The sequence below is a fragment of the Erinaceus europaeus genome, chromosome 2 (assembly GCF_950295315.1).
Source record: "Erinaceus europaeus chromosome 2, mEriEur2.1, whole genome shotgun sequence".
Lineage (NCBI taxonomy): Eukaryota > Metazoa > Chordata > Mammalia > Eulipotyphla > Erinaceidae > Erinaceus > Erinaceus europaeus.
Window position 1 is genome coordinate 48,469,604 of NC_080163.1, and position 24,706 is coordinate 48,494,309.

A 24,706-nucleotide genomic window follows, 5' to 3' on the forward strand; every position below is an offset into this window, starting at 1 on the left:
ATCCGTACTCCCAGCCTGTCTCTCTTTTTCCCTAGTAGAACGGGCCTCTGGGGAAGTGGGGCTCCAGGACACATGGTAGGATTGTCTGCCCAGGGAGTCTGGTTGGCGGCATGGTGGCATCTGGAACCTGGTGGCTGAAAAGAGTTAACATATAAAGCCAAATTGTTGACTAATCATGAACCTAAAGGCTGGGATATTATAGATGAAGATTTGTGGTCTCCCATTTCTAATGTATAAACATTGGATTTGGTTTTACTTAAATTTTGAGAGATAGATAGAGAAATGCAGAGGCACACACATGCCATTTACTAAAGTTTCCTTCACTGTAGTGAGGGCTTTTCGGGTTGTGGGTTGCATTGTGGGGGAGAGAGAAGAGACCAGGAACTTGTGGTGGAGCGGGAACGCAGCGTTTTATTCAAGCGACACCCCAGGGTTATGTTCAAGCACAGCAATTTAGACCACGTGGAGCTAGCAAAATGGCCGCCTCCCACTATGCCCACCAGCCCTTCTCCAGGTCTTTTCCAGGTCAGGACACTAAAGAGAAGAAAAAGCAAAACTGGAACAGCAGCGGGATTTATAGGGTGAAGTGGCAAGTTGGGAATGGGATTGGTTAGGAAAGGGGGTGGAGAGAGGCAAAAGGCATGCTGGGAAGGTGGAAGCGTCCTTAGCAACTGTTGTGATGATTTTCATTGAATTAGCAATACCCTGAGGGGATAACCTGGTGGGGTTATTTCAGGCAAAACAAGGGCTGGGCTTGAATATGGGTCACACACATGGCAAAACAGCACACTATCAAAAAGAGCTAATTTGCTGGTCTGGGGTTACTTTTTAGACACACTATTTATTCCCCATACTTTCATCAAGATGCTTGACTTGAAATTTCATGCTTGCATCTTTTGTATAATGGTTTTAATGGACCTATGATCTTGGGGTTCCTTTCCTAGCTACTTCAACTGACAAGTTCTTTATGTTCTTTCTGATCACAGATCTCCCCTGCCAGGTATTCTCTATTTAGCCCAGTCTCATCTGAATACTGGAAACTTACAAAGCCATCTTCCTGAAACCAGGCTGTGGCTCACTTGGTTAAGTGCACATTTTACCATGTGCAAGGACCCCTCCCCCCCAGTTTATTTTTATCTTTCCCTAGTGGGATAGGGCTCTGGAGAGTTGAGGTTCCAGGACACATTGGTGAGGTCATCTGCCCAGGGAGGTCAGGATGGGATCATGATAGCATCTGCAACTTGGTGGATTTGATACAACCACCCAAAGACCCAGGTTCAAGCCCCCAGTCTCCCCAAGTCTTCACAAGTGGTGAAGGAGGGTTGCTGATGTCTCTTTATCCATCTCCTCTTTCTCTCCCTCCTGTCTCAGTTTCTCTCTGGATCTATCAAATAAATAAAATATTAAAAAATAAAGGTATCTTCCTTTCTTTGCAACAGTCTCAGGCTAGCTCCTCATCTTCAGGGCCTGTGGGTGTGCGGACCCTTCTGTCATAGAAGCTTGATTTCCCAGATTTAGGGCACAGCAGTAGTAAAGCCATCCATTTAATCAAAGCTGTACTGAAGACTCATCTCCTGTGTTCAGGGCAGGAATTCAGCTGATACCACATAGAACTAGAGTTTTGCATTTTTTATTTGCTTTTACTAGACTTTCTCAAGGAAAAGAGTGGTGTAACTTTATTGATAATAACATACACATTTTTAGTACCAGTCTACATTGCCTGAAATTAATGAGTTGCTCTTTAATTGGCCCTTTTAATACTTTTTGAGATGATTTTTCTGTTGTTGTTTTCAACTTTTATCTCTTATTAAGTCTTCTGAGGGAGTTAGATATTGTATCTGTTGATATTGGCTGGGTAGCAGATGGCCACAAAACCTCATATAACAATGGCCACTGGTGTCTCGTACATCTGTGAGATTCACCTGCTTGGGCTGGGTTGAGTTGAATGAGTCTGTTGATATAGGTGGGGTTTCTTCTTTCTTCTCCTTTATTATTACTATTGTAAAAGAAATCTAGGGTAATTTATTTGATAGGACAGAGGTAAATTGAGACAGAAGGGGGAGAAAGAGAGAGAGAGATACTTCCAGTGCTGCTCCACCTCTTGTGAAGCTTCCCACCCCGCCCTCCCTGGTGGGGCTGGGGATTTGAACCAGAGTCCTTGTGCATGATAACAAGTGTGCTCTCCTAAGTGCATCATTGCCCAGCCCTCTAGAACTATATAACATTTATCCATTTATTTCTTGGCATTCTTTTGTTATACCATGTGTCTTCAGGGTATTTATTTATTTATTTCATGCTTAGAATTTGAACTGTTCTGGGCTGACTCTATAAAATATGGGTGAGGAGAGAGAGGGAGAGGGAGTGGGAGAGAAGACACCACAGTGCCAAATCTTCTTCCATTGTTCCGGGGGGACCTTCAGATCTGTGTCTCTTACATGGCAAACAGGCACAGGTGATCTATTTTACCGGTCCTATGCAATCATCATTATTGTTAAAGGCCCTAGAGCTAAACTGCCTCAATCTAAATCTTATCTCAGTCATTTGCTAGCTGTGTGTTACTGGGGAAGATATTTCTCTCTTCCTTAGTTTCCTCTTCTGTGAAATGGGTATTAAAATGATAGGATAAGAGAGGTACAACTCCATACAATTCCCAACACCAGGACTCCATATCCCATCCCCTCCCTTGATAGCTTTCCTATTCTTTAACCCTCTGGGAGTTAAATCCTTCTGCATGTGGGATGCAGAAAGTGGAAGGTCTGGCTTCTGTAATTGCTTCCCCGCTGAATGTGGGTGTTGACAAGTGGATCCATACTCCCAGCCTGCCTCTCTCTTTCCCTACTGGGATGGGGTTCTGGGAATCAGAGCTCCAGGACACATTGGCGGGGTCATCTGTCCAGGGAAGTCTGGTTGACATCATGCTAGCCATTATCCTGTGGTTTTGTTAGTGCTTCCTTTTTATAAATAAATAATAAAAAAATAAAATAAATAAATTATAAGAAAAAAGGGTTTTAAAATGCTATCCACCTTATAAAGGTGCATGTTTAGTTGAATTTATCCATATAAGATGCTTAGAACATTATTAACTTAATTAGTCCTCAATTATCATATAATTATATAATTGATGATTAGCATTCAGGTAATAATTGTTTTTCTATAGTATATATATCAGCTTGGATACTGAAGATCCCCTCAAATGACCAAATGCTAGTATTAATAGACTTACCTCTTTTAATTTTGTCATGTCGAACCTGCATACATTAATTTCATGAGTACTATGGAAAATTCTGTAGGACCCAGCAATTGTGTCTGAGGAGCTTCTGGCCTCATGGGAAGAAATAAGATGTACTTAGCAGGGAGTCGGGCGTATTGCAGCGGGTTAAGTACAAGTGGCGCAAAGCACAACCACCAACATAAGGATCCTGGTTCAAGCCCCCAGCTCCACACCTGCAGGGGAGTCCCTTCACAAGCAGTGAAGCAGGTCTGCATGTGTCTATCTTTCTCTCTTCCTCTCTGTCTTCCCCTTCTCTCTCCATTTCTCTCTGTCCTATCCAACAATATCAATAACAATAACAATAAAAAAACAACTAGAGCAAGATGTCCTTAGCAGAGGAGTGATTATGTAAACTCTTCAGTGCCAGGTTAGACAGACAAGATGATAGAGTTCACAAAGATTGAAAAAATAGTTTAAAGGTTTTTTTTTCCCCATAGCATAAAGTGAGACACCTGGGGATCTAAACAGAAAAAGTGTTGGTCTCACGCTAGTATCAAGAGAAAGATGAAAGAGCTCTAGTGATGTGAAATTAGATAAGTTGGTTGACAGACTGGATGTAAGGCTCAGGTGTTTAGCCTTCATTTTTCTATAGAAATTCCTCTTTTTGAACTCTCAAGCTAACAAGAGTGTCTAAGGCTTCAGGAGTTGACAGAAAAGATCCTGACAAAAACTGCTGACTAGCATTAGTGATTCTTAGAGTCTGGTAATTTCAAATCCACAGGCTCTACCCAGAACTGGAATTTGATGATGGGGGCCTGACAATCTGTATCTTAGGCTCTCTAGGTTATTCAGCTGCACATTAAAGTTTGACTTACTGGTCTAGATTGTACAAGAGAATAACCTGAAATAGTGATATTAGCTGAAACTATGTCATATAATGTGCTAACAGTAAGTACCAACATTAAATCATCCTGTTGATATAACATCTCTGAGCTGCTGTTTATAATACCTGTTTTCAGATGCAGACATGGAAGCCTTTTCATTTACTTCTCTGAGGTCACACTAAACTAGAAAGATCTGTTCCTTTCACCTTTAGGAACTAGCATTTTATTGGTTATCCTTGGGAAAAAATCAGTGAGAAATATGGTGAGCTAAATTGTTGGAATGTGATTATTTATGTTTTGAGTTTGCAGTTAAGGGAATCTTCTGTCCATTCATGGAACTTTCATGCATATTAATTATGTTCATTTGTTTCTTCAAAAGTAATCTCAGGTACCAAGACACTGCTGATCTTCAGAAGACAAATGAAATTTAGTATTCTAAGGAAAGAAAGAAAAAAAAAAAAAAGACTTCTGGGATCTAAACCATGTATTTTTGTGTGTGCCCAGGGAGCCTTTATTTGTCTTATTGTGGCACTGAATGTTCTCAGGATATGGATTGCAGATAATGACATAGTGACTTTGTGAAGGTGAAGCCAAGTTCCACCTGTTCCCAAGTTTTTGTAATTGAAGGTTACCTATTGCTACCAAGAACTCAGTCTCCATTTTGTTGGGTACCACATCCGCTGAGTATCATCTTCTGAATATTTCTTGGTGCTCTGTCATCCTGTCCTTTCCCATTGCTCTGTCTCATTGCAGGTCTGCATTCTTTGTCTTAGGTCAGTTGCATCCTTCCCCTTCTCCAGACATGCTTCCATGTCTGGCCAGGACCTTTAGTGCATCTTGTAATATGTCACTGTGTCTCTTACTGAACAGGCCTTGCTACTTGTCCTCTGTTAATCCCTTTACATAGATGCTCAGTTAATCTTTACCACAATCCAGTGCAATTTTAGGCACCTTTACTCTATTGCTATTAAAGATTAGTTATTTGGCTTTAGACAACCCAGATTTTCACCACCCTGCTAGCTGCCCCTCTTGTTGTATGGGGGAATGATTCTTGAGAGCTGTTTTTTTTTGTTTTTCCTGAGGCTGCTATAACAAAATGCCATAAACTAGGTGTCTTAGAAGAGCAGAAACCTTTTTGTATCATAGGTGGAGAGACTAGAAATATAAGATGTACTTCTAGACGCTGCAAGTACAAGATTCCAACAGTAAGCAAGGCCATTCTCTCTCTGAAAACCATAAGGAATCTGTCCTTTCACCCCCTTTTCCAAGCTTCTGATGTTTTGGTAGCAGCATTTGCAGTTCTTTGAATATCTTTTTGATTGTCTGCTTTTCTAGCTACATAGGTTTATTTATGTTAAGAGAGAAATTAACAAGAGCTCTACTCAACTCTGACTTGTGGTAGTGTTGGGGTTTGAGCTTGGTACCTTCGTGCTTCAGACCTGAAAGTCTGTTGCATAAACAGCAGTGCTGTTTCCCTATGGATCACCAGTGTCAACCTGACTGTCTTCCTTATTTCTGTCTCAATATTCAAATTATGCTGTTTTATAAGGATACTAGTCATATCTTAGGACTTAATGACTCTTAAACTTGATCCCTTCTGTACAGACCTTATTTCCAAATAGACTCAGTCTTATACTGAATATTTATATTTATATCTGGAGTTGGAAGGAGTAAGGAAATGCAATTTAGACCACAGTACTCCTAATATATAAACAAACTAAATTTCCAGCATAGTTCAGAATGACAGAGTTAATTTTTTGTATATTATTTAAAAATTATCTATTTATCATCTGTGTTTTAGTAGGAAGTGGAGTAGATTTTTCTGTCAATTGTTATCCTCGGAGAGAAACAGGGATAATGGAGAAGGCAAAGGAACTATGGTGGGTTGGTCTTCCTATGGCCTTTCCTTTGTTGTGTTACAGTTTTTCAGCCTGACTGCTCAGGAAAGAACTCTCATAATCAGGTGAGGCTATACTAAGCATTTCCCCTGTATGTTTGAATAGAAACATTTGCTTTGTTTTTCCTTTTTTTTTTTTTTTCTCTTTGTCTTTAGGGTTATTGCTGGGGCTTGGTGCTGACACTACAAATCCACTGCACCTGGTGGCCATCTTTTCCATTTTATTGGACAGGATAGAGAGATATTGAGAGAGGAGGGGGAGATGAAGGAGAGAGAGAGAGAGATAGACACCTGCATACCTGCTTTGCTGCTTGTGGACAGCCAGGTGCTCAAATCTGTATTCTTATGCTGATCCCTGTGCTTAGTGCTATGTGTGCTTAACTGGGTGCTCTGCCACCTGATCTCCAATATAAATATTTCTTAGAGGAAGACACATGATACAAAAGAAGTGAAAAACAAAATAAATTTTGGTAGGGACTAGAATATAGCTCTTTTGGTAGAGCATATACTTTATCATGCATAAGGACCCAGGTTCAAGTCTCCAGCCACAACATGGGAGCACTACGCAAGAGGAAGCTTTTTGATCAGTGAAGCAGTGCTTTAGTGTTTCTCATTCACTCTCATTCTTACTCTCTGCCTCTCACCGCCTCTCACCTTCTTTCAAGAAAACAACAATAAAAAGTCCGCCAGCAGTGGTGGAATTGTATAGGTACATAGCCTTAGCAGGAAAAATAAACAAATAAATGTTGTTAACACTCAGCCTTTGGAGCACTTGTATGTATACCCAGGTGGAATCTTAGTGAAATGTTTGAGATAATTATCCTGAAAAAGAGAGGCCCTGTTGACTTTAAGTAAAGGAGAAATCAGAATTAATAGAAGGAATGACCTTAGAATTAGCAGCTTATCTCTTGTGTTATTCTCCAGTAGATGGTGACTCAGTGCCTGAAAAAAATGATGAGATGCAGCGTTCAAGAACAGCAGGGTGGGAAGAGATAAAAGAGAACAGTTTTTTTTAATTTCTTTATTGGGGAATTAATGTTTCACATTCAACAGTAAATACAATAGTTTGTACATGCATGACATTTCTCAGTTTTCCATATAACAATAAAACCCCCACTAGGTCCTCTGTCATCCTTCTTGGACCAGTATTTTCGGAGTCAGAGTCTTTTACTTTGGTGCAATACGCCAACTCCAGTTCAGGTTCTACTTGTGTTTTCTCTTCTGATCTTGTTTTTCAACTTCTTCCTGAGAGTGAGATCATCCATATTCATCCTTCTGTTTCTGACTTACTTCACTTAACATGAATTTTTCAAGCTCCATCAAAGATTGGCTGAAAATGGTGAAGTCACCATTTTTTATAGCTGAGTAGTATTCCATTGTGTATATATACCACAACTTGCTCAGCCACTCATCTGTTGTTGGACACCTAGGTTGCTTCCCGGTTTGGGCTATTACAAATTGTGCTGCCAAGAACATATGTGTACACAGATCTTTTTGGATGGATATGTTGGGTTCCTTAGGATATATCCCCAGGAGAGGAATTTCAGGATCATAGGGTAGGTCCATTTCTAGCCTTCTGAGAGTTCTCCAGACTGTTCTCCACAGAGGTTGGACAAGTTTACATTCCCACCAGCAGTGCAGGAGGGTTCCTTTGACCCTACAGCCTCTCCAGCATTTGCTGCTGTTACGTTTTCTGATGTATGACATTCTCACAGGAGTGAAGTGGTATCTCATTGTTGTCTTTATTTGCATTTCTCTGATAATCAAAGACTTAGAGCATATTTTCATGTGTTTCTCAGCCTTTTGGATCTCTTCTGTGGTGAATATTCTGTCCATTGTCCTCGCTTTATTTTTGGATGGGGTTATTTGCTTTCATGTTGTTGAGTTTCGCAAGCTCTTTATATAGTTTGGTTATTAGCCTCTTGTCTGATGTATAGCATGGAAAGATCTTCTCCCATTCTGTGAGGGGTCTCTTTGTTTGGGTAGAGGTTTCTTTTGCTGTGCAGAAGCTCTTTAATTTGATGTAGTCCCATAGGTTTATACTCCCCTTAGTCTTCTTTGTAATTGGATTCATTTCTTTGAAGATGTCTTTAAAATTTATGCAGAAAAGAGTTCTGCCAATATTTTCCTCTAAGTATCTGATAGTTTCTGGTCTAACATCCAAGTCCTTTATCCACTTGGAATTTACTTTTGTATTTGGTGAATTACAGTGGTTCAGTTTCATTCTTCTGCATGTTTCAACCCGTTTTTTTTACCACCATTTGTTGAAGAGACTCTGCTTTCCCCATGTAATAGTCTGGGCACCTTTATCAACGGTTAGATGTCCATAGGTGTGGGGGCTCACTTCTGGGCTCACAATTCTATTCCACAGGTCACTGTGTCTATATGTTCCAGTTCCAAGCAGTTTTGATGACAATGGCCCTATAATACAATTTGAGATCTGGGTGTGTGATGCCTCCGGTTCTGTTCTTTTTTCTCAAGATTGTTTTGGCAATTCTATGTCTTTTCTGGTTCCCAGTAAACATTTGTAGCATTTGTTCTATTCTCCTAAAATGTGGTTGGGATCTTGATGGGGATAGCATTAAATTTGTATATGGCTCTGGGTAGTATATTCTTTTTTTTTTTTTTTTTTTTTTTCCTCCTCCAGGGTTATTGCTGGGCTTGGTGCCTGCACCATCAATCCACCGCTCCTGGAGGCCATTTTTTTCCCCCTTTTGTTGCCCTTGTTGTAGCTTCCTTGTGGTTATTATTGCCCTTGTTGACGCAATTCGTTGTTGGATAGGACAGAGAGAAATGGAGAGAGGAGGGGAAGACAGAGAAGGGGAGAGAAAGATAGACACCTGCAGACCTGCTTCACCGCCTGTGAAGCGACTCCCCTGCAGGTGGGGAGCCGGGGGCTCGAACCGGGATCCTTATGCCGGTCCCTGCGCTTTGCGCCACATGTGCTTAACCCACTGCGCCACCGCCCGACCCCCGGTAGTATATTCTTTTTGATGTTAATTCTTCCAACCCATGAACATGGAATATCTTTCTACTTCTTTGTGTCTTTTTCAATTTCCTTGAGTAGTGATTCATAATTTTCAGTATACAGGTCTTTCACTTCTTTGGTTAGATTTATTCCTAGATATTTTATTATTTTTGTTGCTGTAGTAAAAGGAACTGATTTCTGGATTTCATCTTCTAACTTACTGTTTGCATAGAGGAATGCCACTGACTTTTGAATGTTAATTTTGTAGCCTGAGACTGTACTATATTGCCTGATGATTTCCAAAAGCTTCTTGCTGGATTCCTTAGGTTTTTTTTTTTTAATGTATACTATCATGTCATTTTCAAATAGGGAGAGTTTGACTTCTTCTCTTCCAATCTGTATCCTTTTAATTTCTTGCTCCTGCCTGATTGCTGTGGCAAGAACTTCCAACACTATGTTGAATAGTGAGGAGAGGAGATGGAAGAGAGGAGGGGGGAGGAGGAGGAGAGGAGATGGAGGAGAGGAGGAGGAGGAGAGGAGAGGAGGGGAGGGGAGAGGAAGAGGAGAGGAGGGGGGGAGAGAGGAGAGAAGGGGAGGAGAGGAGAGGAGGGAGAGGAGGGGAGGAGGAGAAGAGAAGAGGGGAGGAGGAGAAGAGAGGAGGGGAGGAGAAGAAAGAAGAGGAGGAGAGAAGAGGAGGGGGCCAGTTACTCAACATTTCCAAGCCTGTTTTCTCATTATAGAATGTAGTTCAACCACCTTGGATGTTAGCACTCTAGATAGAGCTTCAAACTCAAAAGCATGATGTTGTCCCAAGTTTGAACCCAGGCACTTTATATGCCAGAGCGATGTTATGGTTCTCTTCCTCCTCTTCTCTTTAATAAATAATATGTAGACCGAAGCAGTATCTACCTCATTGATTGTTGTGTGTGTTCAGTGAGATAGAATATGCAAAGTTAGGGTGCTTGGCATATGAATAGTGCTCAGAAAAGGGTTGATATTATTATTACTTTATTCTAGCTAGACTTTCAAATAATACCTGGGAATCCATGTAACACTACAAACATAAACCTTTTTAACCTGCTTATGTGAATTCCACTTTTCTTCCTTCCTTGTAGCTGCTGGCATTCTTGCAAGGACTCTTCACCTTCTATCACCATGGTTATGAGCTGGCTAAGGATTTTGGTGACTTCAAGACGCAGTTGACAATCAGCATACAGAATGTGAGTGTGCAAAAGGACAGATTTCCTTACCATGGTTAAGGAAAGGGAAAACAAAATGGGCCTGGTAGTGCAGAGGCCACTTAGTCTGGCTTGGAATGCAGGTGAGGACTGTGGGTCTTGCTTGGGCTCAGAGAGCAGCTGGGGCAAGTGCTTCTGGGGTGCTTGGTGACCCCAGGCTAAAGCATTATCCTCCTTGTCACTATTTCAAAGCACTATGTATATTCTCGGAAGTACTGCTGCTGATTATATTTTAAATCTGTAGCCCCAGTCAGGATTTCCTTTGGCAGTGGAGAGTGCAACCCAGCCCAACCCAGCCTCCCTTCTGTGTCTCCAGTTGCCTGTCCACAGGAGATGTTAGGGTGTACTTTCAAGAGGTGAGGGGGGTGGGGGGAGAGCAGCAGCAGCAGCAGCAGTAGCAGCAGCAGCAGCAGCAGCAGCAGCAGCAGCAGCAGCAGCAGCAGCAGCAGCAGCAGCAGGAGCACACAAGTGGCTTCTGGCTCAGAGGATGTGCCCTTGTTCAACTCCTAATTGGAAATCCCTATCTCCTTTCCCAAAATTCCCAGTGGCTCAGAATGCCACTGGGGACCCATTGGTTAGCAATTACTGGGACTCAGTTCCCCCTACCTCCACCCCCACTTCCACCCGCCTTCATTGTGTGATTAGGCTAAACTAGTCTACCCTGCCTTTGTCTCAGTGATCCTGTGTATACAGGAAAAACAAGTATGTCTGTTTGGATTGTCTCACCTGGCTTTCTGAAACCTGCGGATTGCCCTGGCATGGTTCTTTGTGCTGTCAGAGAACAGGAAGTTTCAGAGATTCAGAATGGAATTCTCAAAGCCTGGCTTACTTTGAGGCTGGCTTCTTAAAAAAGGTCAACTCTGAAGTGGGGATCCACATGGAGTTAGTTACAGTGGAGCAGTGATGGCAAAAGACCTGTAAGAGTGAGGGAAGCATGGCCCTGCTATGAAGAGGTTTGGCTGTGATGGAGGTACAGTGAGGGCTTCAGGCAAGGAATGGGAGCCTTAGGACTGTGATGGTGCTGTCGAATGGCTTGGAGAAAGTCAAAGGGGCCAGAATATTTACTCCTTCCTCGAATAATCATTGAGTGTAAGCTTCTGTGGGGAAGGTAAAATTTTTATTTATTAATGAGAGTTGAGAGAACCAAAGCATCACTGTGATGCATGCAATACTGGGGATTGAACTTGGAACCTATTTATGAGTTGACTGCCTTGCCCACTGTGCCATCTCCTGTGTCGTGGGGAAAGGAAACCTTCAATGAAGCAACACTCTTTTGGAATAAAATATCATCTGTGAGCCACAGGAAAATGCTTTACAGGTGGACAAGTGAGTTACTTAGTCCTATAAGGGGATGGGGAATGCCCTCCCTTGGACTGTCTGAATCAGAGGTATCTGAGTTGTTTGTTTAAAGTGTTCATTTCTGTGTCCAGAGGCAATTAACATTGAGCTGTGAAGTCTGGGTTTTTGTGTTTTCTTCCTTTTACTGTTTTCTTTTTTTGGAGGGGGTAATTTGCATTTTCTGTAAGCTCCAAGGTGATTTTGATGAATCCCTAGAAAATGGGCATTTGCCTAATTTCTAAGTGACTAAAATGTTCCTTATCTAGTTTCAAATGCAAGGATTCTGTAGGCTTATGCTCTGAATTGTTAGATATGGGGACAGGGTTCCATTTATTCAGCTCAAATAAAATGTATTTCATTCTAGACGAGAAATCGTTTTGAAGGCACTAGATCAGAAGTGGAATCACTAATGAAAAAGATGAAGGAGAATCCTCTCGAGCACAAGACCATCAGCCCTTATACCATGGAAGGTTACCTCTATGTGCAGGAGAAACGTGAGTGCCAGCTACAGCAAATGCACTTGGGTCTTTTTTCCAGAAGGTGGAGGGTGTATCTAGTTGTGCTTGGTCTAGAATAGTGTTCTGTAAGCACAGATTTGGGTGAATGAATGTAATTTCTAATTTGTTTCCTAAGGGGAAGGTTATATTCAGAAGGTCTTGCTTACATTCAAATGATGCATTCTGTTTTTTTTTTTTTGTTTTTATTTTGTAGTTGTTGTTTATGATTGGGTATTCCCTTCCAAACCTAGAATTCACTGAAACTTTGTAGTGGTTCTTCTGTCCCTGGGGCTACTCTATTCTTGAAATTTCTATACCTTAATGATATATAAAGTATCCATGCCCTTGGCATAGTGACCTGGGAAAGTTCTTGCTATATAAGACTCTGTTGTCTGTCAGCAATCATACTACTCAGTTTACTTAATATCAAGTGATTTTGTTTTCATTTGAGACTAAACTTCAGAAGGACCCAACAATTATGATTTAAGACTCTCTTTTCAACTTCTATCTTCTAAACTTAAATTAAGAGGGGAGGGGAAACAGAAGAAGAGAGAAGGAGCGGCACCAGTAGCAGTGCTTCACTGCTCATTAAGCTTGCTGCTGCAGATGGGAACCTGGGGTTTAAAGGAGGATCCTTCCACATGGAAATTTTTGTGCTCAGTGGGGTGTGCCATTACCTGAACCCCTTTCTTTGTATTTTAAAATCCACTGGATGAAGCATTTAGTGGGAAAGGTCTTCCTAGGTCCCTGGGGAAAGCCCTGGGCTGGTTCTATTCCCAACCTGTAGAATCAAATTTTTACTTGTTTCTGTTTAGCTGATGTGGAGAATATTTGTCCTGGAAAGCTGTTTAAGGATAGATGAGCTTCATGAATTATGTATGGTTTGTTTTTCTTGCATGTAGTTGACGTGAATAGATATTTTATGAGACATACTGCTTTACAGGTCACTTTGGGACCTCTTGGGTGAAGCACTACTGTACCTACCAACGGGATTCCAAACAAATCACCATGATACCATTTGACCAAAAATCAGGAGCCAAGGGGGTAAGTTTATTTCTTTTTAATTTCATGCTTGATATGCCTTATTAACAGTTACTAATTATTATCCATGTACAAAAGAATGCCTCTATTATTTGACCATAGTTATCATAATTTTTCTCTAATTTTATGCTTATGAAAAAGATAAGCTTTCACAGTCTTTATTTTGTGACTTTACATTTTTGTGTAAACTTTTAATGAAGAACTCTCATGTTTTCTTTACTCCCTTCCTATCACAATCAGAGATGAATCAAATTATAAATAAAGGAGACCAATTATAGTGGATGTTTGGTACTACTGAAACTTTAGTGAGATAATAATTAACACCTCATTGGGCTATTACTGGATTTATATGAATTAGTTTATATAAAATCCTTGGTCAGAGCCTGACACTTAATGGGTACGTTAGTAATGACTTGGTGTAGGGGCCAGGTGGTGGTATACCTGGTTGAGCACATGCTACAATGTACAATGACCCATGTTCAAGCCCTCTGGTCCCTGTCTGCAGGGGAAAAGCTTTGCAGGTGGTGAAACAGTGTTGCAGGTAGCTCTTTTTCTCTCTCCCTCTCTTCCCCTTATCGTCTCAATTTCTGGCTGTCTCTATCCAATAAATAAAGATAATTAAAAAATTTTAAAAGCAACTGAAATGTCTAACAACAAATGAGTGGCTGAGAAAGTTGTGGTACATATATGTAATGGAATACTACTCAGCTATTAAAAATGGTGATTTCACCTTCTTCACCTCATCTTAGATGGAGCCTAAACGAATCATGTTAATCATGTTGAGTGAGATCAACCAGAAAGAGAAGGAAGAATATGGGATGGTCTCACTCATAGACAGAAGTTGAAAAACATGAACAGAAGGGAAAACACTAAGAAGAACTTGGATTGGAGGGGGTCGGGTGGTAGCACAACAGGTTAAGCACACATAGTACGAAGTGCAAGGACCCGTGCAAGGATCCCTGTTCGAGCCCCCTGACTGCCCACTTTCAGGGGTGTCACCTCACAGGCATTGAAGCAGGTCTGCAGGTGTCTTTCTCTCCTCCTCTCTATCTTCCCTTCCCCTCTCAACTTCTCTCTGTCCTATCAAAAAAAAAAATAGCCACAGGTGCAGTGGAGGGAAACAACAACAACAACAACAACAAAACTCAGATTGGAGTTGGTGTATTGCTCCAAAGTAAAATATTGTGGGGTCTAGGGCAGGGTTCAGATCCTGGAACATCATGGCAGACAAGGACCTAGTGGGGGTTGAATGGACATGTGAAAAACTGAGAAATGTTACTCACATACAAACTATTGTATTTTACTGTTGACTGTAAACCATTAATCCCCAATAAAGAAATAAAAAAAGAACTTGGTATAACAAAATCGCTAATTTTCCTAATAACTCATTATATATTTTTCCTGAATTCTTTTATTATTTTGTCTAATCCAGTTTCTGTCCTCTCCAAAGAAGAAATTTAGTTAAGGTCCAGAGAGAGAAAATGACTTGTAAGGCTATTCAGCTGATGAGTTACAGAGACAATGCTCACCCTGATCCTGGGGCCTGCATCTCCTAAATCTGAGGCCAGCAATTATTGTCTATATTTCTCCCTTTTTATTTACTTATTTTTTTTTGCTACCAGAGTTATTGCTGGAGCTCCATACATGCACAGTAGTTAGACTATTTTGGTGGCCATTTTGTTTGTTTGTTTTTCTGTTGGAGATGAGAGGGAAACACCTGCAGCACTGCTCTACCACCCATGAAGCTTCCAACCTGCATGTGGGGACAAGTGCTTAAACCCGGATCTTAGCACATGGTGACATGTGTGCTCTCTTCAGTGCACCACCACCTGGTTGAACTGCCACTAGTTGAACTGATACATCTTTATATATAGTTTCCTGATATATTCTTCCTCGGAATAGAGTCTTGTCTTCTTTTTTCCTGCTTGTATTTGAGACTCTGTTATAGATTCCCTGTGAGCTCCCATTTCTCAGCAAAACAGCTATAAACTTTTGAAAATAAGCTTTTGGCTGTTAACTATGAAACATAGACATTGACATGGTTAGAATCACATAGGTTTAGGCATTCGCATTCATATATTTGCACATTGGGGAAGGCAGTTCTTAATCTGAGAAGCTAATCTTAGCTATTCAACAAAATACAATAGTTGTAAGGCTTGTGAATATAAACTGTCTCTTCCTAGGTCTTCTATGTTTTGTGTGCTAGTCTGATAATTAGTGGGTGGTTAAGTTTTGCCTAACGCCCATCACATTTCCTATTATTTCAACAGACCAGGCAAGTTTGCTAGTTTCTACCCTCACTTGGAAAATAAAGATTAGTAGAGACAAAAGAAGAATTAACCATAATAGATTCTTTTTTTTTTAAACTAATGATTTATGTATTGATAAGAGAGAAAGAATGGGAACATTGCTCTGGCTTATTGCAATCTGGGGGGTCAGACTTGAGACCTAATGATTGCAAGTTGGGCACTCTATCCACTGTCCCTCTGGGCCACCACTTAACGTATGTAACAGAAAGAGAAGAAGTCACATTTGAGCCCTAGCCCCTATCACTTTGGAAGAAACTTTGGCATTATGCTTCCATCCCCTCTCTGTGTGTCAGTTTCTCTCTATCTAAAAATGCATGGAGCAGTGAGACACCAGTAATGACAACAAATAAATAAAGTAAAAAGAAGGAAAGAGAAAAAAAGAAATTTGTGACTAAGACTTTTATATTTCTAGGCTATGATTATCAGTCATGCATGACTCAACCGTGTTTAGTCAACCTTACCCTTATGACCTATATGTGTGGTGGGCTATGCTATCTAAATTGGAATAGATGTTTGCTCAGTAACAAAATTGTCCAGCAAGGTACTTCTCAGAAAATATCCCTGTTGTTAAGTGAATCATGACAATGCTAAGCTCTGAAGCTATTATAGTTCACTTCTGCAGTAGAATAATACCCAGTACCATAATGAAGTAAACTCTTGACTTGCACAGCAATGTGGATGAATCCCTAAAAAATTAAACTGAGTGAAAGAAGTCAGAGTTATGAGGTCAAGTGCAATGTATTTCGTTTATATAAACCTATAGAGTGTACAAACCAAGTTATAGTAACAGAAAACAGATTCAATAGAGATGGACTGGGTGGAGAGAAGGGTGACAAAGGGACAAAAGGAAATTTAGGAATGATAGAAATGTTCATTAGATTGAGGTGATGTCTCTCTCTCTCTCTCTCTCTCTCTCTATATATATATATATATATATATATATGTATACACACACACATCTTAGAACATAAAATTGTGCAATTTAAATAGGTGCAGTTTGTTTTACATTAGTTGTATTTGGTTAAAGATGTTGAAACCTTTTACTGAAAATCTGACTTGTTGCAGGACCTATTTGGGAGCATAGGAGTAGGCAAAACCAGAAATAGCACCTACCCTGTGGATGCTTATAGCCTAGAGAGGGTAGAGACAGTATCTGAATCATTGCCTCAACTGATGGGCAGTTTTAGCTGTGATGAATGCTGTGAGGAGGAGGTATATGATGCTGTGTGAGCATGCCTGGGGAATACTTGATTTGCTAAGATTGTTGAAATTTAACAATTGGGAGGAAACTCATGTACTTATCATCTTATTTAACTCTTTAAAAACTTAAAAATTGAGGGGACAAGTGGTAGTACACCCAGTGGAGCATAAGTGTACCTATGTACAAACCCCCACCCCTTATCTACAGAGAGGAAGCGTCCCAAGTGATGAAGCAATGCTGCAGGTGTCTCTCTTCTCCTCTCCCTCTCTCCCTCCCAATCCCTCTCAATTTCTGTCTCTATCAAAAATAAATAAATGTGTCTTTATAACATTAAAGTAAATAAAAGTGATGTTTAAAAAAGACCTCTACAAATTGAATCCTTTTAAAAGACTACTAGGAAGAGTTTCTGTTGCATGGGTGGATGCTGTACCATCTTGATTTACTAGTCCTAAACACATTGAGCTGTAAAAAGAACATAGTTTACAAATTTAAGCTGCATGAGACTCTTGCCAGAGAAGTTTTTAGATCACTTTTCCACCACCTATTGTAATGAACACTCAGATTTGAGAAGAAGATTGCCACTTCTGTTTGTGTACTTTGTTTATTCTGGCAAGGAACAGAGCCTTCTTTCTGGCCTCTTCTTGATCATCTGCATCTTTCTAATAGGGGGAAGATGAATCAGTTACCCTCAAGTCCTGTACAAGGCGGAAGACCGATTCTATTGAGAAGAGGTTTTGTTTTGATGTAGAAGCAGTAGACAGGTAAGTTACTCATGTTTTTTCTGCAGTAATAAATATAGCTCTTATCCTTTGTGTGTAAAGCCTTCTGTCCCCATACTCTTTACTCTTGCATCCCTACAACAATATTCAGTCTGGGATAGACCTCAGGCTTCTTGCTAATTTGTAAGGCTCAATAGAGCCTCTTTACTCTTTTGTTCTGTTTTGTTTTGTTGTTAGAACTTCCCCTCTTAGGAATGTGTATTGTGCCTCAGTAGGTTGAGTAGAAGTTTAAAGAAAGCTATTTAGTGTGACTGTTTAGATATTTTGAGATTTTTTTTTTCCAATTTAAAAGTTTTTAAGGATTTGTTCAGGTCAAGGAGAATGCTCAGTGTTAGAACACAGGACTTGCATATATGAGGCTCCCTCCCCCTCCCCCTCTATAGAAAAAAAGTATATCTGGGACAGTGGAATTGCACAGGTGAAAAACCCTGGAAATAATGTATTTTAAAAATGATAGACACAGAGACATCAGAGTACCTCTCTACTCTGGCATATGCAGTGCCATGGATTGAACCCAGGGCTTCAGATATGGAAATTTTAACATTCTACCCACCAAGCTATGAAAACATTCAAAAAGAATTAATAAAGGTAAAATTGATATTTTATTCAGTTGAAGAAGATGGCTTTTAGTTATAAAGCATTTTATCTACTACTGTGTGTGTATTACGCACATAGGCAAGGAACAAACCACTTGCAAAACCAGTCTTTGGAGAGAGAGAAAGAGAAAATAAACCTTGTGCTTTCCTCAAGGTTTGTAGTCTCATTAAGTCGTACCACTTCATGGTGTTAAGCTAGTTCGACAACATTCTAGTTTCTTTAGGACACTTCACTTAGCAATAGGCTCTTTTTTTGAAAGTCACATGCTAAGCTTATTTAAACTGTCTGTCCAAGACTAGCTTTGCTAATGTAAGATCCTTAAATTTCAGCATGATTCTTACATTATGTCATTTCACGTCTCCCTTTATTTAAACAACAACAACAACAATAATAATACCACCAAATATTTTCCCTCTCCATGGGCCATTTATCTATGGTCACTTCTCACCAGCTCTAGAGGATCCAGAGATAGAGCGCCCTCCTGAGGTGTGCTTCTCTCCCTGTGTCTTCAGGTTTGGAATGCCTTCTTGTTGCATGAAGTCTGTCTGCACCTTGGATGCTAGAGGCTGTGAGAACGGTGGTGGAGAAACCATGCTCTTTAGCCTCAAGTTCATGAAAACTAACTGCATCCCCTTAACAGTTTAGTCATTACATGTTTAATTCTCAAGTCAGGCAACGTCCGTCTACATTTTGGCTTTTCTGCTAGTGGCCATGGGGCTTTCTTTGGGCAGATTTCTTATTCTCTTGGGGCCTTGATTTGCTTGTGTTGAAAAGCATCCAATAATATAGTTTATGGAGTTCTAAAGATTCAAAGAGATGATGCATGTAAAATGCTTGGCAGAGTGGCAAATAATAAATGCTGAGCAGATGTTAGTTGCTATTGTTTGTTGTTGATTAACTTACCTTGCATGATCAGCAGACTTCATATTTCATTGAACTCTAAGTACAATGAAGTAAATTTAATTTGCAAAATAAAAAAGTGTCTTTTTGGTACACCACATTTGGGTTGTGAGAGAGGAAGGTAATGGAGAAAGTGGTGCATGTATGGAATAGGTTGATTTGAGGTGGCATAGGGAAATTGAAATTTTCTGCCTCAAACTAATTATGCTACTAATTCTAAACAAATCCTAAAGGAGGGGGTATTGTAGGCATTCTTTGTAAGCACCCCTCTTTTCAAAAGCATGGAGTTTCAGGGAATGAATGTGAATGAAGTTCAGATGTTTGATTTAGAAGCAAAATCACTTGTTTGATGCAGGTCAAATGTGTAGTTGCTAGAGATGATTATTTGCATGGCTATTTGGAAGTGGGCATGCCTTGCATCAGTTTTCCATACAATTTGAAACAAGTTCAGAGATGCTTTTTGAGGTTGTATTGTTTTCTCTTTTTTGTTTTCCCAGAAGTTATAGAGAGTTGTTTAGAGTTGTTTTGAGACAGTTAAAGCTTACTGTGGTTCTTTAGTCTCATTTTTACACTCATCACCACTTTCTCCTACCATTTCCCCTTTGTTAATCTCATAAATATATATATATATATATTTAAGAATTTTATTTATAAAATGAAAATATTGACAACTATAGGGTAAGAGGTGTACATTTTCACACAATGCTCATAAATAGTTTGCATGTCTGAGTTACAAGTAAAGAGCAGTTGTGTCACATCCAACATATTAAATAAATTTGAGAAGTCACTTTCCCTTAAGTGTCCATCTCTGGTCTGCTTGGCATGCCATGGAGAGGTTTCAGCTATGATTCAGAATGAGACTGCTAACTCTTAATAATCAAGAGGTGAGTAGGTAGTTCAAATTTCTCTTGACATTGTTTACTTTTTCTGTATGGTGATGTTAAAAATCTTTCTGTTGGGGGGGTCAGGTGGTAGTGCAGCAGGTTAAGTGCACATAGCTTGAAGCGCAAGAACTGGCACAAGGATTCTGGTTTGAGTCCCTGGCTTCCAACTTGCAGGGGGGTCGCTTCACAAGTGGTGGAACAGGTCTGCAGGTGTCTATCTTTCTTTCCCACTCTCTGTCTTATCCTCCTCTCTCCATTTCTCTGTCATATCCAACAACAACAACAACAGCAGCAATGATAACAATAACAAGGGCAATAAAATGGGAAAAATGCCATCCAGGAACAGTGGATTTATGGTGCAGGCACCAAGCCCCAGAAATAACCCTTTTAGGCAAAAAACAAAAACAAATAAACCCACTTTCTGGTTAGAGAGTCCTTAATGGAACATCCAGTTCATAAATAGCAAAGGGCTCAGCCTCAAGTGCACAGATAAATTCTACAGCAATCTTTCCAGCTCAGTACCACATCTTCATTTGGCCTGTGCACTTGAGAAGATGGCATTCCCTTTCTTCAACCACCTGAGGCCTTGTACTAGCCAGTGAAGGACCATTTCTGTAGCTGAGAATGATATGAAAGTATTTACTCAAACTTGAGTAAAAGTATTTAAAAAGTATAAAAAAGTATTTACCTGCTTTTGCCTTGCCCATAGAAAAACACCAATAAAGACCATAGCCTCACACCTCCCCTCTTTTACGCCACTTTCACCTCCTGCCAGTGCTGGTTGTTTCCCAGTGGCCCTGTATGGCTTGTGCATCTGTTAATAGGATCTGTGAGTGGAAGAGCCTTTCTTTGCCTGAGACTCTTTGTGTAGTTATGTTTGACCTTCATCTAAAAGAACAGAGATATCTATGAGATGGCTTCTGTCAATTTCCTATTTAGGCTGTCATCTTTGATATAAAATGTTAGGCTATAATCTGGCAGTGGTTTCTTTAGCTTTCTCTTGTTTTGGCTCAAGTACTCTTCTGCATTTCCCTCACATATTCCAGGAAGGGGCTGAGGTAGAAAACACCTATTCACATGCTCAGTGGCATCATCCCTGGGGATTATCCCCAATGTCTGTTCTCTGAATATTTCCTAGTGCCCTTTAGCATGGTGCTGATTGCTACTTGATGACCTGTTTAATCAACCTGTGCCTTTCTCAGATTTCTCAGCTCTTGTCTGCTACATTTGAGAGGCAAAGGAAATAAATGTAACTTCAACAACAAAAGGAAATGTGGAAGTAAAAGAGGGGATCATTGTATTTAATAGTGTAAGGCTTCCAGATGCCCTAAGAGTAAGCCAAATGTAAAATAAAGAACTGTTCTTTCCATCAAGATGCAAATAAAAGCTGAAGTGTGATTTGTTTGACTTAGAATATACAAAGGTGTGGGTTTTCAAACTTGAATGCTTTTCTTCTTTAGGCTCAGTACTGATATTTAATGTAGTGTAACGGAAGCTTTAACCTATAGGAAGTAACTTTCCAGGAGGCTAGTGCTGTAAATTGGTTGTATTGGCATCTCTTCCTATACAGTGATAGCAGCCTGCGTAAAATATCCATGGACATGCTTGTCAGAGCCAGGGCTTCCTAGTGTCTGTTCCTTTCCTGCCAATCTGATTTTCTGGGACTGAGTACTTGAAATTCATCTTTTGAACAACTTTTCAGTTATCCTTTATTCTTTTTTTTAAAATTTATTTTATTTATTCCCTTTTGTTGCCTTTGTTGTTTTATTGTTGTAGTCATTGTTGGATAGGACAGAGAGAAATGGAGAGAGGAGGGGAGAGAGAGGGAGAAAGAAAGATAGACACTTGCAGATCTGCTTCACTGCTGTGAAGCGACCCCCCTGCAGGTGGGGAGCTGGGGGCTCAAACCGGGATCCTTGTGCTTTGTGCCTGCTGTGCCACCACCCGACCCCCCTTTTTCTTTTGTAGTGCTGGGGAGTTGCAATCTATGATTCTACTGCTCCTGGGCTGATACTTTTCATCCTTTAAATTTCATACATATAATAGATGTATTATATATATAATATGTATATATATATATATATATATGAATATTATATGGGAGGGGAAGTAAGGGAGAGATATAATAGCACTGCTTCACCATCCATGGACCTTCCCTTCTATCGTGTTGGGTCTGGAACACCAACCAGTATGAATGGTGGGGTGCATATGCTACCTAGTGAACTTATCTCGGCCCGTCTACCTTTCACTTTTAAGATGACTGCTTTTAGGGAGACTAACCTGAGTAAGAAGCCAAAAAACGAGGGCCAGGCAGTGGCACACCAGATTAAGTGCACATAGAAAACCAAAACAGTCCTGTCCTTTATCAGTTGTTTTTCTCATATCAATCATAGTGTTACAGATTTCTTAATCTTTAAATTCTGGTGAAAAGGGGTTCATTCCTGACATGTATGTCTTATAGGAAGAACTTTTTTTTTTTAAATAGAATGAACAGGAAATCAAATTCCATGCCTAGCTAGAAATGTGGGATTTAGATTCACGGTTCTTGAAATTTGTCTTAAGAATCCCTTTTACACTGAATACATTTCAGAACTCTACTTTTAATTCGTATATCTGGGTTTGATTGTCTTTGACTTCTCACAACTAGGTCTATATTCTTCTGTGTATCTTTTATTCTTATATATTGGCTTCCATATAAATTCAGAGGCCACCTATGTCCCCTTTTCTCTAATTCTCCCTGCTTTTGGAATTAGTTTTTGGGGAGGCTCAGGCCAAAGGAAATGCCGAGTATCCCTGGACAGTTCTGCATAATAGTAGTCTGACATTCAATCTTTGTATCTTTGACTTTTCTTTCTTCTTAAAAATTTTTAAAAATTGTCTTTATTTATTGAATAGAGATAGCCAGAAATTGAGAGGGAAGGGGAAGGTAGAGAGGGAGAGAGACACCTGCAACACTGCTTCACCACTTGCAAAGCTTTCCCCCTGCAGGTGGGGACCAGGGGCTTGAACCTGGATCCTTGCGCATTGTAACTTGTACACTCAACCAGGTGCGCCACCACCTGGCCCCTTTGGCTTTTCTTTAAAAGGGTTTTTATAATTATCAATGTTGCAAAGTTAAAGTTAATAATATTTTCATATATATATTTTTAGTCCCCAATCAAAATATTAGCTAGGAAGATATCATGCCCATAAGATTGATGTGATATTTCTTTGAATTTCTCTTCTGATTTGTTTTTTAATTCATCTTTACTCTCCAGAAAAAATGAATTAAAAAAAATGAAAACCTGACTGCTAGTAGTCGTCTGGTCTTGTACAGCATTCTGCAAAGAATATTTTCTTTTATTTATTTATTTTTTACTGAGCACTGATCAGCTCAGGGTTATAGTGGTCAGGGATTGAACCTGGGACTTCGGAGTATCTGACATGAGAGTTTCTGTTTTTCTTTTATAATTTTTTCTTTATTGAGGGGGGTTAATGGTTTACAATCAGTAGTAAAATACAGTAGTTTGTACATGTGTAACATTTCTCAGTTTTCCACATAACAATACAACCCCTGCTGGGTCCTCCTCTGCCATCATGTTTCAGGACCTGAACCCTCCCCGATACATCCACCCACCCCCAAGTCTTTTACTTTGGTGCAATGCACCAAACCCAGTCCAAGTTCTGCTTTGTGATTTTTTTATTTTTCTTTTTAAAATTATTTTTATTTATTTATTGGCTAGAGACAGCCAGAAGGAGGTAGAGAAGGATAGGGACAGACATCTGCAGCCCTGCTTCACCACTTGCAAAACTTTCCCCCTGCAGGTGGGGACTGGGGGCTCAAACCTAGGTCCTTGTACACTATAACACATGCACTCAACAAGGTGCATGTTGGATAGTATGCCAGCTCCCCCTGGCTTCTGCTTAACCATATGCCTATATAGGGATAGATTTAATCCCATTCAAAGCTTTGGTCTACTTACATAAATCACTTTTACATTTACATAAAGCACCACACTCCCTCCAGGGCATTGGTGGTTTAGTGGTAGAATTCTCACCTGCTCCACCCCCTCTCCTTGTCACACCCTGATCCTCTCCTTGTCACACTCTGATTTTCACCAGTCACTTTTCGCTCCACCCTCTCTATTTCACATCCTGTTTCCGCCCTACTTGGAGAGTATAAAAACAGCTGCTCTTCTGATTAAAGACACTTGGAAATTGCTTTCTGGCTCCGAGAGTTCCAGAGTGTATCTCCTGCGAAGTTAGTGTGGCACGAGTTCCTGATCCCTTTCCCACGCAGCAGCCTAGATCGGCTCCAGTTGAGTTCTCTCCAACCCAGAGAGCACTAGCTCGGGAAGAAGCACCCTCAGGCTATCCCGGCAGGTGCACTAGCACCTGGCCCCTGTTTTTTCTTATTTTTCAACAACAACTTCTCCTCCATCTCCTCCTCCTCCTCCATTATTACTTGTCAGGCTGTGCCGCGGAGAAGAGAGAGAGGAGATCTGGAGCGAAGAGAGAACACAAATCTTTATTTGCGCTGGCACCTCAGAGTTGGGTGAGTCTATTGCTAGTTCCCGTGAGAGTTGGGACATTCTCGGAGCGCCTGTTCCGCCATGTTGTGCCCTCAGGGCATTGTCTATTCCGTGAGATATTTGGAGTGCTTTGGTTACTCCTCCCCCTTCCTATTCTCACGAGAGTTGTTATCCTACCCTGGAGTGCTGTGGTTATTCCTCCCCCTTCCCATTCTCGTGAGAGCTACTCCCATAAAAGCCCTTCTTCTTCCGCACCTCTCTCTCTTGCCGGCTCTTCACTTCGGTGTTTAGACACAGGAAAGGCTACTGTGTGAGGTGGCCATTTTTGCTACCTCCATGTGGCCCAACCTGTTTCTCTCTCACCCAACTCTGAGGTGCCAGCGCAAATAAAGATTTGTGTTTCCTCTTCACTCTGGATCTCCTCTCTCTCTTCTCTGTGGCGCAGCCCGAC

At 40.5% G+C, this 24,706-nt stretch overlaps 1 protein-coding gene across 7 annotated transcripts in view; it reads left to right on the forward strand.

The window, feature by feature from the left end:
* The window catches only part of ARHGAP26 (Rho GTPase activating protein 26), a 567,323-nt gene that overhangs the window by 172,718 nt on the left and 369,899 nt on the right, over nucleotides 1-24,706 (forward strand). For all 7 annotated transcript variants that reach the window (XM_060180212.1, XM_060180211.1, XM_007518998.3 and 4 more), the window contains exons 7-10: nucleotides 10,076-10,180; nucleotides 11,901-12,030; nucleotides 12,977-13,077; nucleotides 17,251-17,345. In XM_060180212.1, coding sequence (XP_060036195.1) covers nucleotides 10,076-10,180; nucleotides 11,901-12,030; nucleotides 12,977-13,077; nucleotides 17,251-17,345 — 431 coding nt within the window. The remainder of the gene's footprint in view (nucleotides 1-10,075; nucleotides 10,181-11,900; nucleotides 12,031-12,976; nucleotides 13,078-17,250; nucleotides 17,346-24,706) is intronic.